This window comes from Cervus canadensis, chromosome 30 (assembly GCF_019320065.1).
Source record: "Cervus canadensis isolate Bull #8, Minnesota chromosome 30, ASM1932006v1, whole genome shotgun sequence".
NCBI lineage: Eukaryota > Metazoa > Chordata > Mammalia > Artiodactyla > Cervidae > Cervus > Cervus canadensis.
Genome location: NC_057415.1, coordinates 18,044,044 through 18,058,425, shown reverse-complemented (window position 1 = coordinate 18,058,425; position 14,382 = coordinate 18,044,044). Strand labels below are relative to the sequence as shown.

At 51.6% G+C, this 14,382-nt stretch overlaps 1 protein-coding gene across 3 annotated transcripts in view; it reads right to left on the bottom strand.

Moving 5' to 3' along the window:
- The window catches only part of PHF2 (PHD finger protein 2), an 82,588-nt gene that overhangs the window by 31,728 nt on the left and 36,478 nt on the right, over positions 1 to 14,382 (bottom strand). For all 3 annotated transcript variants that reach the window (XM_043453146.1, XM_043453145.1, XM_043453147.1), the window contains exon 2: positions 4,687 to 4,772. In XM_043453146.1, the coding sequence (XP_043309081.1) occupies positions 4,687 to 4,772 (86 nt within the window). The remainder of the gene's footprint in view (positions 1 to 4,686; positions 4,773 to 14,382) is intronic.

The following is a 14,382-nucleotide window of genomic DNA, read 5'->3' as shown; positions in this document are numbered from 1 at the left end:
CAGCACTCAGTCCGCTGAGAACTCATCAGAGGTGACCCCTGAGAAGCTCCCACCCAGGCTCACTTTTCAGGACCCCTCTCACCTGTCTTACGCTCAGACTTGCCCTTAAATAGACAGACCACTGCTCTTCCCTACTGGGATCTTTGCTGCCATGACAGCCCACAACTCGCAGGCAGGGCAGGCCAGACTCATCTTCTATGCCCACTGCCCTCCCCACGCCCTGCCCACCACTGCCTGCCCATCCTCAGGGTATCTTCTATGCCCACTGCCCTCCCCACGCCCTGCCCGCCACTGCCTGCCCATCCTCAGGGTATCCTATTATCACACCTGCTCCCAGGGCACTGGACACACGCATCTTGGACTTTTACACATGAGAATGCACACCTGTCCCTCCTGGACTGCGACACATGCTCACGCACATACACATATGCACATCCACATGTAAGCACACATGCCCTTACTGGGCCAGGACACGCACATGTACACTAGGACACACACAAATATAAGGACAAATATGCACACACACTAACGTACGCTCCTACTGGACTTCGAACTCCCAGAGGGAAGGAAGCTATTTCCGTAATACCTTCTGCCCTATTCAGGGCAGCCATGGATAACTCAGTGAGTGAAGATGGGCCAGGCATGGAGACCCATCCTGGGGGGCTGCCTGTCGGGGTTTTAAACATGATCCTCAGGCAGAGGTGTGACTGGAGGTGAGGGAGAGCTGGCGGGGCCCTTAGAATGTCTGTCTTTCACAGACAGGGATCAGGTGGGGGCTGCAGTCCGCCTGCATTTCAGTGGTTGTGGGGATGAAGGGAGCTGACGACTACTGGGTGGGACCTGCCTAAAGCAGGAAGAGGAAGGCACTGGGTGCAGGGTGGCTGAGCTGACCTCTGCTCCAAATTGCCGCCTCTTCCCTGTCTCATCAAGTCAGAGTTCCCTGAGACTGTCTCCTAAAATAGGTGATATTTACATCATGCTTGATCTCCCAGACCAAAGTGCAAATGCATATTATGGAAATCAGGCCAGGTCCTAGAAAGGAGGGGCTGGAGCTAGAACTTCTGGTGGTAACACCAGACCCAGTGAAAGTGAAAGTCGCTCAGTCATGTCTAACTCTTTGCAACACCATGGACTATAGTCCATGGAATTCTCCAGGCAAGAATACTGGAGTGGGTAGCCCTTCCCTTCTCCTGGAGATCTTCCCAACCCAGGGATCAAACCCAGGTCTCCCGCATTGCAGGCAGATTCTTTACCATCTGAGTCACAAGGGAAGCCCCACCAGACCCAGAGAGGAGTCCAAATCTTTCTTGCCCACCTATCCTGTAGCTGTGTGACTCTAGGCAAGTTACTGGGTGTCTCTCTGTCTCATCTTTAATGCTGGTCCTGGCCTTCTGGGCTCCTCCTGAGTATGGAGGGCCCTGTGCCAGGAGACACAGGGGGTGACTGAGTCTTGGAGGGGGCATACAGCCCAGAGACAGCAGACATGCAGGGGGCCCATGCATACAGCAGTGGGCAGCAGAAGAAAGAAGCAGCATCTCCTCTGTCTGCCAGGAGCCAGGCCTGGAGCCCCTGCTGACCAGCAGCCAGTGGCAGTCTTGGGCCATCTGGGCTTCCCGGGCCTTCACTCGGGACTGGACAGCTTCAAGTACCTCATGTAGAGGCTGGAATATGCCTGATACTGTGGCTGGAGCAGGGATGCTAGGACAACAGCCAAAGATGAAGCTGTGAGGCAGGTCTGAGCTCACAGGGCTACTCTTGAACACCTCTACAGCCCTGACTGGTGGGCTCCTTCCCTCCCCAGGGTCTAAGACCCTCCTGAGCTCTAAGGCTGAGCCTTCCCTGCCTGTGGGTGGCCCAAGACACCCTCTGACAAGGTACCCAGGGGACGGATGGAAGCTGGCGGGGACTCAGCGGATCCCCCGGGTTACAGGGGCAATAGGTATCCCTAAGACATTCGGCAATACAATCGAGCCCATCCTCCTAAGCATGGTTTGCCCCATCCCAAAGGTGTGACAGCGATGCTTGCCTCAGGGAGAAGGAAAGTAAGAAATTAGTAAGTAACCTCTTAAAAATTTCCTTAAATTCTAAAGGAAATCAATCCTGAATATTCATTGGAAGGAGTGACGCTGAAGCCTAAGCTCCAATACTTTGGCCACCTGATGAGAAGAGCCGACTCATTAGAAAAGACCCTGATGCTGGGAAAGATCGAAGGCAGGAGGAGAAGAGGACAACAGAGAGATGGTTGGATGGCATCACCCACTCAATGGACATGAGTTTGAGCAAGCTCCGGGAGATAGTGAAGGACAGGGAAACCTGGCGTGCTGCAGCCTATGGGGTCGTAAAGAGTCGGACTCGAATGAGCGACTGAACAACAACAAAACCTCTTAAGCAGTCATGGAGCTAACAAGAGGCAACACTAGGACTCAAAATCACTTTAAGGGTCATGTCACCTGACTCCCATGAGCCTTCATGGGTAAACCTGTGGGCCTGAGAGTCACAAACCAAAATCACTCCAAGGGACAGATGGCAGCAGCGTGGAGGGGGAACCCTGTGATCTCGTAAAGACAGGCAAAGCACGAGGGATGTGGCCTCAGGTCCAGCTGGCTCTGGGAGCCCTGCCTCCATCCATCCCTAGTGCTCCATCCCCCACTCCATCCTGTCCTGGCCCTCTTCCTGCTGGCCTCACCTCACTGTGCCCACCACAAACCGCACCCAGGCCAGAACAGGGAAACGAGGCAGGCAGGTGGGCTTGGGTGGTTCCCAGGGGGCACAGGGTCATCAAGGGGCCTTCCTGCAGAAGGTGTGACTGGAGTCCACGCAGCAGAAACCAACCCGTCTGTCACAGACAGGCTCGGGTCAGGGCACACACATGTAAAATGAAGGGTGACGGGCAGTGTAGGAATGCGCACTGGCGGAAGGTGTGCCTTCATCCCTGCTGGACACACAGCCCATCACGGGAGTCTCATCCACAGAATTTATAAAGCACATATGCACACACATGTGCATGCACACACGCAATGCACACAGTCAGGGAGGGGTTTCCAGGTCCCCCCAGGCTGAAGTCCCACACTGCTGATCTAGAACAGTGCTATAGAGGCGTCCTGGCCCCCCACCCTCCCTGAGCACACCCCAGGGTAGTGCCTACCCTGGCACTCAGATCTATATGGGAGGTGTCTCCCAGCTCCAGCCCTTATTGGCCCCCCATCCCACTCCCAGGGCCATGAGGGGCAGGCCTGAGTGCATACCCTGTTCATCTCCCCTAGCCTCCAAGCCTTCCTGGAGTTTCACAAGGTGTTACAAATGCAGACTAGCCACGGGGCGACAGACATCCTCCTGTGTCTGCTGTGAAGCCATTATCAGAAGGATGGGGTAATTTAGGGCAGATATATTGTGAGCATCAGTGCTGTCAACTTCTAGGGTTGTGAGGGTAAGTTAGGAACTTGAGAACCTTCACGCCTGGGAAGTTCAGAAGCCACCAGGCCTTCTCATCTTCTGCTCATGCATTTACCACATGCCCACAATGAGCTGGAGAGCAGGGCACAAGAGCCAAAACGAATACAGTTCTACGGTCACTCAGTGATGATGGAGCACAGGCTAGGCAAAAAGAGAGGCCCAAGAAAGGTCAAGGTGAGACAAGACTGCTCTTCACCCAGCTTCCCAAAGGGCTAGATGGGCTCCCTTGGCCGGCCTCAACCTACAGAACAGGACTGCTGGGGATCTGCTGGGGGTGGGCTCACCCTGCACCAGTGGATCCACAGGACTCCACACCTCTATGCCCACTGGATCCACAGGGTCACCCCACCAGGGCTCCAGGGCTCCAGCCCCGGCAGATCATGGTTCTCCTCCCATGTGGACCTGGCCTTGGAACTTGCCTCCCAGCCTTGATGTGGGGCCCTTTAGAGCCACCCTGGATGAGCCCATGCCTTGGAGAGCACCCACTGGGCCTCCCCCATACCCCCAAAGGGCCACATGGAAGGGGAGCATGATAAAGTCTTTGTGATGCACAAATAGTAGTGTGAGAATGGGAATTCTTTTGCATTTCAAAAATACAAAATTCCTTGGCCATATACTTCAATTAAGAAAAAAAAAAACTATTAGTTGTCCTCTCTATACTCTTATTTATTAATAATGTGGAACCGACAGGAAATAAAATGCTTTTCATTGCTGAAAAAAAGATAAAGGGGATCACCTAAGATTCCAAGCAAGGAGTGCTAGAGATGGGAAGGAGAACAAGTCCCCAATAATGCAATAATGCACATTCCTAGACCGCTACACAGATAAGAAGTGGCCAGCTGGGCAGAGCTGGGCAGAGATGGGATGGATGGCCCCTTGGACATCTCCCAGTCTATGTCCCCATCTCACATTGCCTGGTCACTGCAAATGCTTGAGTTTGCAACCCTAGACCAGGCCTTTGGAGGCTGGCGGGCTCTCTGCAAAGGCCATGAGGGGCCCTAGCTGCATCTGCAGGCAGAGGATGATCAGGATGGCCACAGCCAGCCCACTAAGGCCATGAGGGGCAATAAATGAGACAGGAGGAGGTCCCTAGGCACCAGAGGCCCCTGGCTGCAGCTTCACAGGGCAGTTGACTCCAGCAAGGTAGGGTCCAGTTGGGGCTGGGATCAAGGTCACGCAGAGACCTCAGCTGCACCGTCAGACGCGAGGGGCAGCAGCATGGGCCATACTTACAGGTGGACTTGCCGTGGGTCTTCTCACAGTTTGGGCAGTGGTATATGTCGATGTCCGGGGCCTCCTCCTCTTCCACCCCAACACAGCTGAAACGGAGGAGAAACAGATTATCACCAGCAGTCAGCAACTCCTTAAGTGCTTCCCCTGCAAAGCTCGGCAACACCTCAGGAGAAAGGGAAGGTGGTGTGAGGGCAGTTGGGGCAGAGTATGTGAAGCAACAGTAGCTCACAGGGATGGGGTGGGGGACTGGACTCAAAATGGAGAGGGAGGGTCAAGGAAGGCCTCACCATGTGTGACTGGGAGAGGCAGAGGGGACTGGCCAGACTTTAGGCTTGCCTCCAAGAGAGCCATCACTACCTGTCACTACAGAGTCCAGAGAGGCTGAGGCAGGAGGCGGGAGGTGGGGTGTCTCAGAGCCCAGGCACTCCCATCATTTCAGCATAGAGTCTGCAGCCGTGGGCAGGGCCCCTCCGGACCCCATGAAGAGGACTGCTGTAAGTCACCTTCCCCAGGGAGCTGAACCAGGGAGCTAGGACAACTAGATATCAGAAGGGTGAAACTGAACAATTACCTCACACCACACACACAAAAATTAACTGAAAATGGATTAACAATCTAAACATGAGAGCTAAAACTATAACACTCTTAGAAGAAAACACAGGGGTGAATCTTTACGACCTTGGATTTGGGCACGGATAGGACATCAAAAGTATAAGCAACACGAGAAGGAAATGGCAGTCTACTCCAGGATTCTTGCCTGAGAAATCTCACAGACAGAGAAACCTAGCAGGCTATGCCCATGGAGTCACAAACAATCAGACATGACTTAGCAACTAAAGAAGACCATGCTAACAATATTTTCAAGAGTAAAAGATATTTTCTTACCTCCACTGTTGCTTAAAAATAGCATTTAAAAAAAAGATAAAATTAATATGCCCAAACATTGTGAATAAAAGACAAAGTAACTAAAAGTTAAAAAAAAAAAAAATACAAGCAACAAAAGGAAAAAGAGATAAATTGGACATCATTAAAATTTAGAACTTTTCTGCATTAAAGGACATCAAGAAAGTGAAAAGGCTTTTCACTGTACAGAATGGGAGAAAATACCTGCAAATCATATTCCTAATAAGGGTCTATCACTGAAATGAATAAAGAACCTCACAACTCAACAACAAAAAAGACATATCAATTTTAAAATGGTCAAAATAAATAAATAAAATGGTCAAAGTTTCCACATAGAAATTTCTCCAAGGAAACAGAAGTGGCCAACAAGCTCACGAAGAGATTCTCAACATTGTTAGTCATCTGGATGCGACTGAAATGCAAATCAAAACCATGAGATACAACTGCACATTCACTAGGATGGCTATAGTTGAAAAAAAGAAAATGGGAAAAGAGCAAGGACTGGTGAGGATGCAAAGAAATTAGAATGCTCTCCTATCACAGGGCTTTCCTAGTGGCTCAGATAGTAAAGAATCTACCTGCAAGGAAGGAGACCCGGGTTCGATCTCTGGGTCGGGAAGATCCCCTGGAAAAGGGAACAGCAACCCACTCCAGTATTCTTGCCTGGAGAATTCCATGGACAGAAGACAATGGCAGGCTACAGTCCATGGGGTCACAAAGAGTCAGACACAACTGAGTGACTTTCACAATGGTTTACATATCACAGGTAGGAATGTTAAATGGTACAATTTCTATGTAAAAACAGTATGGCAGTTCCTCAAAAAGTTAAACATAAAAGTATCAGATGACCCAGCAATTCCACTCCAAGGTATAGACCCAAAAGAACTAAGAACAGTTTCTCAAACAAATCCTTGTACACAAATATTCACAGCAGCGGTAGTTGCAAGAACCAAAAGATGTAGGCAACCCAAATGTCCACTAACTGATGAATGGATAAACAAATTGCAACGCTGCCATACAACGAAGTGCTCTTCGGCCTTAAAAAGGAACAAAGTGCTGATACACACTACAACAAAGATGAACCTGAAAAGCATTGTGCTGAGCAAAGGAAGCCAGGCATAGAAGGCCACAAACTGTGATTCCATTCAGATGATCACACCCAGCATAGGTAAATGTAGAAAGACGGAGACCTACTGGTAGCGCCACTACACTTCAAATTCCCAGTTTCCTCCAAGGGCCTCTGTTAACAGCAGCTCCTCCCAACTCTCCCTTTTCCTCCATAAAAGAATGGTCCTCTCCTCTGTTCCCTGGACTTGCCTGTGCTCACCAGAGACTGCATGTCTCAAACCATAATTCTTTGTTGTGCCTGAATAAACCCATTTTGCTGGTAAAATAGCTGGCTGTGTTATTAGTTTAGATCAACCGTGCAGACTGCATGTCCACACTGGGCACTGGCTCTAGGCTGCTCCTCACTGGCAGCTCCTGGAGCTCACAAACGCTGAGGATGGCGACCTCCCCTGAAGGGTCTGTCTCTGTCCCAGCAGAGGTCATGCATACCCACAGCCCACTGCGAACCCCCGCCTGCCCAGGGACCCAAGGACAAATGAGAAGGGCTGCAATGGTTCTGCTGCAAGGCCTCTATGTGCCAGCACTGACCCTGCAGGCAGGCAGAAGGTCTCAGGTCAGGTGACACAAGGCCCATTCAACAGGTCAGGAGTCAGGTGTACCATGGCAGGCCCAAGGGGCTTCTCCAACGTAGGCTCTAAGGGCAGAGGGGGGACCACTCCCACCCAAAGGCCTCATAAGGGTTGAGTTTCAAGTCAATCAAAGGGAAGGAAACCAAAGCGCCTTAAATACAACCCCCCCAGTTGGCATTTCTCAGGCCTACTTCCTGGGACTGGCTCCCCCAAACACCACCTGCTGATCCCACACATCACTGAAGCCTCATCATGCTCTGGAAGGCCCACAGCAGGGGCCTCTGTGACAGATGGGGAAACTGAGACCCAGAGGTCACAGCCATGTGAACTGTGCATGCAAATACCCCCACCCCACCCCTGGGAGCCCCCTCTTTAGAATACCACCACCTGGGGGGCACAGGTCTCACCTGGGCCAGGATGGGTCTGGCTGTTTGTTGTGTTGAGCAGGAAGGCCCCAGGACTGAAAGCGAAAGTGAGAGACAAGGAAGGTGGGCCCCATTCTGCTGGGCACACTTGAGGGCTGCCCCTCACCTAGGAGAGCAACCCAGGGCTTGGGCCACCCAGTGGGGTGACCCCAGGCACGCCTGCCCTCTCCTAATGGGAAATACCAGCAGCAACTCCCCCCCTAGAGAGATGCATCACCACCCTGCCTGTCTGTGCCCATGACCCTAACAAGGCCACCTGGCATGTGGAAATGAAGTCCCCAGATCCAGCCCATTGGGTGTACCATGTGCAGGGGGGAACCGCCCCTAATCCTGTCTTAAGGGTCCCGGGACCCACTGCCCAGTTCAAGATCCTGTGTGCAGAGCACTAGACCACATCTGCTCACTGCCATTCTGTCAGCGTTGTTTACTGAAAACAGTTCTTTTATTTTATTATCCCAACATTAAGCCTTTCTGAGGGCTCCTAAGAAATTATTTGAGGAATTATAAAAAATCAGAACAACAGAAACATCAGAAGCATTTTTCTTGCCCCAAAGCCAGAAGCAAAGACACTGCTGTTCTGATGGAGACTGTCACCCCAACTTGCACCTACATCGATCACACGTTTAGTGTGCGTGATTAATGCCATCCCATGGTGAGAAGAGAAATGCAGACGTATTCACATTAAGTGGCTGCTAGTGTGATGAGTCAATATTTAAAGACAAAAAAAGAAGCACACATTTCACATTAATACACACCAAACCCCTGCCTTGCCCTCACTAAGTACAGTGGGCAAGTATCAATAATTAAAGAGCATTCAGCATGCACGTTAAGTCACTTCGGTTTTGTCTGACTCTTCGCGACCCTATGGACTGTAGCCTGCCAGGCTCCTCTGTCCATGAAATTCTCCAGGCAAGAATACTGGAGTGGGTTGCCATTTCCACCTCCAGGGAAGCTTCCCGACCCAGGGATCGGACCTGAACCTCCTGCAGCTCTGGGCATTGCAGGTGGATTCTCTACTGCTGAGCCACCAAGGAGTATCAGTTTGAAGAAAATTCCAAATATGCATGTGCCTGCACATGCATGCCCTCCACAGGAGCCCTGTTAAGGGCCACCTGAACCCAAGCAGCCAGACTGTACTGAATTTGGAAGGCCCTCCCTCCACTGGAGACCCCTGTTGGTTCACAACAAGAGCTGGGCACCCAAGGACTTCTCTGGATGGACACGGAGCTCAGCAGGCCCAGCCTCCTAGTCCTTCTGCATCTGTGGCAAGGTGCCCAAGGTCCTCGCCTGTCCATGCCCCTGGTGGAACTGCAGCAGGCAAAGGCTCTCTGTGGACACAGTGAGCCAAAGAGGCGGTGAAAATGGTCCTCGCAGCACCCTGCCCCAGACTCAGGAGCTTCTCAATGGAAGGTGGGTATTGCCCTCCTGGGAAGCAGGCACTGAAGCTTGCCACACACTCCAGGCCCAAGCAAGGGTTCAAAGGGTTCAAACGTGGCTGGGCCCAGCTGCATCTGTGTCCCTAGGATCATCACAACCGCACAAGGCAGTCCCAAGTGTAGCCTGGGAGAGTCAGCCAGGCCTCAGGCAGAGCTGGCCAGGTGAGCAGACTGGGGAGAGCCTGAGGGTGAGGCAGGGGAGGGGAGCAAGAGAGAGGGAAAGTGGAGGCAGGCAGCTCAGGGCAGAAGGGAAAGACCAGAAGCTGGGAGAGGTGCTGTGGGACCAAGGCAGGGGAACCCTACGTAGACCTCAGAGGCTAGATGGGGACAAATGTCACCCAGGATATCCGTTCAAAAACAGAACAGCTTCAACAGCTCTGACACCTTGGCAAAAAGACACAGGCAGCCAGATAATTGTAGCATTTGTCCTTTTTAATTCTGATGAGAATAGTGGTCCCCCAAGCACCCCACAGGCCACATGCCTTCTTAAAGGACAGGAAGTTGTGAGGGTCAAATCCAGCCTGCCCAGCCCCAGTGCCCAGGGTGGAAAGCTGTGGTCCACCCAGGTGGTGGACAGCAGGCAGAAGCACAGACTGCCAGGACCACCTAAGACATCACCATGGACCTTGCTGACCCCACGTTCCCTACCTTGGAGAAAATCCAGGTGGTCAGCACCCAGGACCCCAGGTCCCTAGGAGAAGGCTGAAATGAATGAGTGATGTTTCTACTGCATTTTCAGGGGCTCATGACCTGGTGAGGCTAGGGACTGGTTTGATCTGAGCTACCAGGGACCCCAGCATGCCAGAAAGCCTACCCCAAACAAGTGTTATGTTCATTTGGTGCCCAGAGCCCAGTAAGTAGAAAGACAACAGAATTTTCAAAGACAGAGGTGAGTGGGAGATAAGACACCAAAGATGAACAAGAAAAAGAGAACTGAGGAGTTTGATGCTGCAAGTTTCAGACACTTGCAAAGGTGGCAAAATGAGGTCAGAAATGTCAAAGCGGCTATCCCCCCTCCAGGAAGTCCTGCTGCCAAGGAAGCCTGGGTTCCCTGTTCTTTGTGAAAAATCCAAAACTACCCCTTGGAGATGCTCCGGTTGTGAGACCCTCGTGAACCAAGGGCCAAGGGGGATCAAGGGAGGAACAGCTCTTCTGTGGCCATCCCACAGGAATCCCAGTTCTGCCTGCCAGTAGGGTAACTTCCAGTAGCACGTTCTAGAATCCTACCCCCAAGCAAGCAAGGTATGACCTCGTGGTAATGGCCCTGCCAGAGGAGCTCCCCAGGGCATAGGCTCCTGGCCCAGCCTGGGCACCACTCTCTTCTGCTCAGTCTTTGAGAATCAAGGTTGGAATTTTCTCATGAATCCAAAATTAGACTGCATTGTGGTTTTTTCCTATTGTGTTGTCAAGGATGTTGATTTACCGTAAATCACAACTTCTGTAACAGTTTTGATTTTTTTAAGTTAGAGGAGGAGCCTCCAAAAAAGGAGGTGGCCTCTTTTAATTCCAGAGGGAAGGTGGAAGGGCAGAACTCCCCTCATGTTCCAGCGCCCGCACTGTGAAGCACCGAGGAGGGCAGAGGTGGCACAGCTGATGTGTCAATAATGGTCATGGCACGTGGGGCCACTTGGGCTCATCCTGCCCGTGGAGGAACTAACATGGGAAGAAGCCTCCCCAGACACAGTCGTGTGTGCCTGGGTTTAAAAAAGGTTTCCGTCCTTTGGGCCAGTAATTCCACAATCTCAAACCTAGTATAAGGCAGAAAGTAGAAATGCACACAAGATTCACATGCAAGATGGTCCACCCCATGATTATTCACAATAGCGAAAAATTAAGAACCGTAAACTCTTCCAGCCAGGAGGTCAGAGACCCAGGTCATGCTATGCTCACATAGCAGGATATCACACAGCCGTCAAAACTCAGGTTTTATACATTTTTGAGTTTACGTGTTCACAATGTGCAGACACTCAAACTACAGCCCCGGCACATACTGACACAAGAGGGCTCCACACTGGTACCGGGCAATGGCAAGCTTATTTTCTCTTTACACTTTTTGTATTTTCCTAAATCACTGAAATGAGTATGTATTCCTTTTCATAACAAGTAGCAAAAGACTTGCTTTATTCAGAAGATGAGAACCATGTCCCTTCCTAGCTCATCTCCTCCACATTTCTCAGGTCCTGGTATCCCGCTGAGAAGGGTTCCTGAGCTGTCCATCCGGGGACACCCATCTCAGGGCCCCTGGGTCTCCCCTGGGAGCTTGGTGGAGGGAAGAATCCACGCTGCAGACAACAGGGAGAGGCAGGGTGGGTGGACACCTGCATGCAAGCCTGGGTGGGCCAGGGAACCCCAGAAGGCCTGGGGGTGCTCAGCGATTCCCCTCATGATGACCTCACCCCATGTCAAGCCAGCCCCACTTCAGGGCCATCCCCTTCCTCCTGCACTCTCCCACATTCCTGCCTGCAGTCTCCAGCAGGTGCCCAGAAACTGGTCACTGGCACATTTCCACACGACAAAGCCATAGGGACCACAACTCAGTCACAACTCTGCTTCAAGACGGTCACCAGCCACACATCATCAAACTTAAGGTGGTCACATGAGCAACCACTCTCTGAGTGCCCAGCCTCGAGTCCAGGAGCTGCACAACCTCCACACGACGGGGAGAAATCACAGCGGGAGAAGGGATTTGACACCTTCAGAGCCATACAGGGGCTCAAGACAATATGTCTGGTGCTCCCAAGACGCTCCCAGGCAGCAGCTGTCCACAGGTTTTGTGGTTTCACCCTAAGACCCTCAGGTATGGTATGCAAGGGGGAAACTGAGGCCCAGAGAGGTCCACATTTGCCCAGAGCACACAGAAGTGGGGCAAGAGCAGGTGAGGTCAGCCGGGTCTGTCTGCACCCCACACCTCGTATGCATCTCAGGAGCCCTCACAGCTCCCAGCCAGCCAAGGCCTGCTGTGCAGAAGTGGGTAGCAAACACTCTGCCACAGAAGGAGGTGGGGGTGCAATAAGGACTGGACCCTCGGTGCAGCTGAGCCCTCAAAGGACAAGTTCATAAAGAGGAACAGAAAAGAGGAAACAGCCAGACCTGGCCCAGCTGGAAGAGCCTGCCAGTGGGTTGCCTGTGTGCCCGGGATGACAGAGTGCCAGCCATGGCCTGGGGCGGGGCGGGGTGGGGGGGCAGCAGAAGTTGACACTGTGCCACAGAGGAGGGTCTTGCTCCCAACTCTGGAAGGCAGTCAGCCTGAGGACTCAGTATATCAGGACCCCCAAGGGTCACACATGCAGATGATACCACTCTAATGGCAGAAAGTGAAGAGGAACTAAACAGCCTCTTGATGAGGGTGAAAGAGGAGAGGGAAAAAGCTGGCTTAAAACTCAGCAGTCAAAAAACTAAGATCATGGCATCTGGTCCCTTCATGCCACTTCATGGCAAATAGAGGGGGAAAAGTGGAAGCAATGACAGATTTTTTTCTTCTTGGGCTCCAAAATCACTGGTTACTGCAGCCATGAAATTAAAAAATGCTCGCTTGCTCCTTGAAAGGAAAGCTCTGACAAACCTAGACAGCAGATTGAACAACAGAAACATCATTTTGCTGACAAAGGTCCGTAGAGTCAAAGCTATGGTTTTTACAGTAGTCATGTAGGGATGTGAGAGTTGGACCATAAAGAAGGCTGCGCACCAAAGAATTGATGCTTTCAAACTGTGGTGCTGCAGAAGACTCCTGAGGGTCCCTTGGACTGCAAGGAGATCAAACCAGTCAATCCTAAAGGAAATCAACCCTGAATATTTATTGGAAGGACTGATGCTGAAGCTGAAGCTCCAATATCTTGGTCATCTGATGTGAAGAGCCAACTCATTGGAAAAGACCTTGACTGGGTAAGATTGAAGGCAAAAGGAGAAGGGAAGAGGTAGAGGATGAGATGGTTAGACAGCATCACCGATTCAATGGACATGAACTTGGGCAAACTCCAGGCGATAGTCTGGGACAGGGAGGCCTGGCATGCTGCAGTCCATGGGGGCGCAAAGTGCTGGATATCACTTAGAGACTGAACAACAAGGGTCACACAGACCATGTGGCTTCCATCTGGACCTTGTGGGGACCCAGTTATAGAGCAATGACAGAGCTTTGCTGGGGGCAAAGCCCCCCATTTGGTGGTGCTGAGCCCAGATGTAAACTTGAACAAAAAACCCAGACAGGTATTGTCAGAAGCCACCTCATTTGGGGGTGGCTATTACACAGTCACAGATAACTAGGGCTGTGGGGAGGGACTGAATACTCGGAAGAAATGAAAAGAGGTTCCAGAAGATGAAGGACAATTGTTCTCCTAACCCCTGCCGGTGAGGCAAGTAAGCTCAGAAAGGATTGTATGTACAATGCCCAGCGCCATGCCTGACACAATGCAAGAGCCTGCAAAGACAGTTTACTGCCTGCTGTAGTCATCACCACCTTCACCATCACCATCACGGTCACTATAGTCATCACCATCATGATCAACACCATCACCACTATCATCATCACCAGCATCACCAGCATCGTCATTGTCATCATTTTCTCCTGATGAGCTGATGGATCATGACACAAGCTCTCCCTTCTGTCAGCAAGTGGCTGAGAAAGAGCAAAATTCCAGCGCAAAACAAAGAATCTGCATGGAAAGAATGCCAACATCTATTCCTATTCCCAGATGTGTCATGTCCACTCCTCCAGGACTCAGAGGTGAATGGACTCCAGCCAGCCCTGCCTGTCTCCAAGGAGAGAATGAGGGGCCAGTGGTCTCTGATCAGCTGAGACCCACCCCATCGTGCCCACAGCTTTTCCTGCCTGGCTGTAATGTCTTTGTTAGTGCTTTTCCACATTTCCCTCAGCAGGATGGGGCACCCAGGGGAACATAAGCTTCCAGGGGGGTGGAAGATATGGGGGAATGGAAGCCATGGGGGACAAAGCAATGGGGGGATCAAAGCCCCAGGGGGATAGAAGCCATAGGCAGACAAGCATGGACAGGAGTGTCCCTCATCCTCCAGGCCAACCCAAGAGCACCACTCACAGCAATCTGAAGGAAGCATCATTGTAGGGGAAGAAACTCCTCTCTCCCAGTTCAAAGGTTTAAACAAGGTGGGTCATGACCTTATAAACTGATGTCGCTCACTCTAATGGGTAGAGGTGGAGGTCAAGGTCCCCCATGTTCACATACCTCTTCTGCCAGCCACCTTGAGGCAAATGGCTCATGTTCC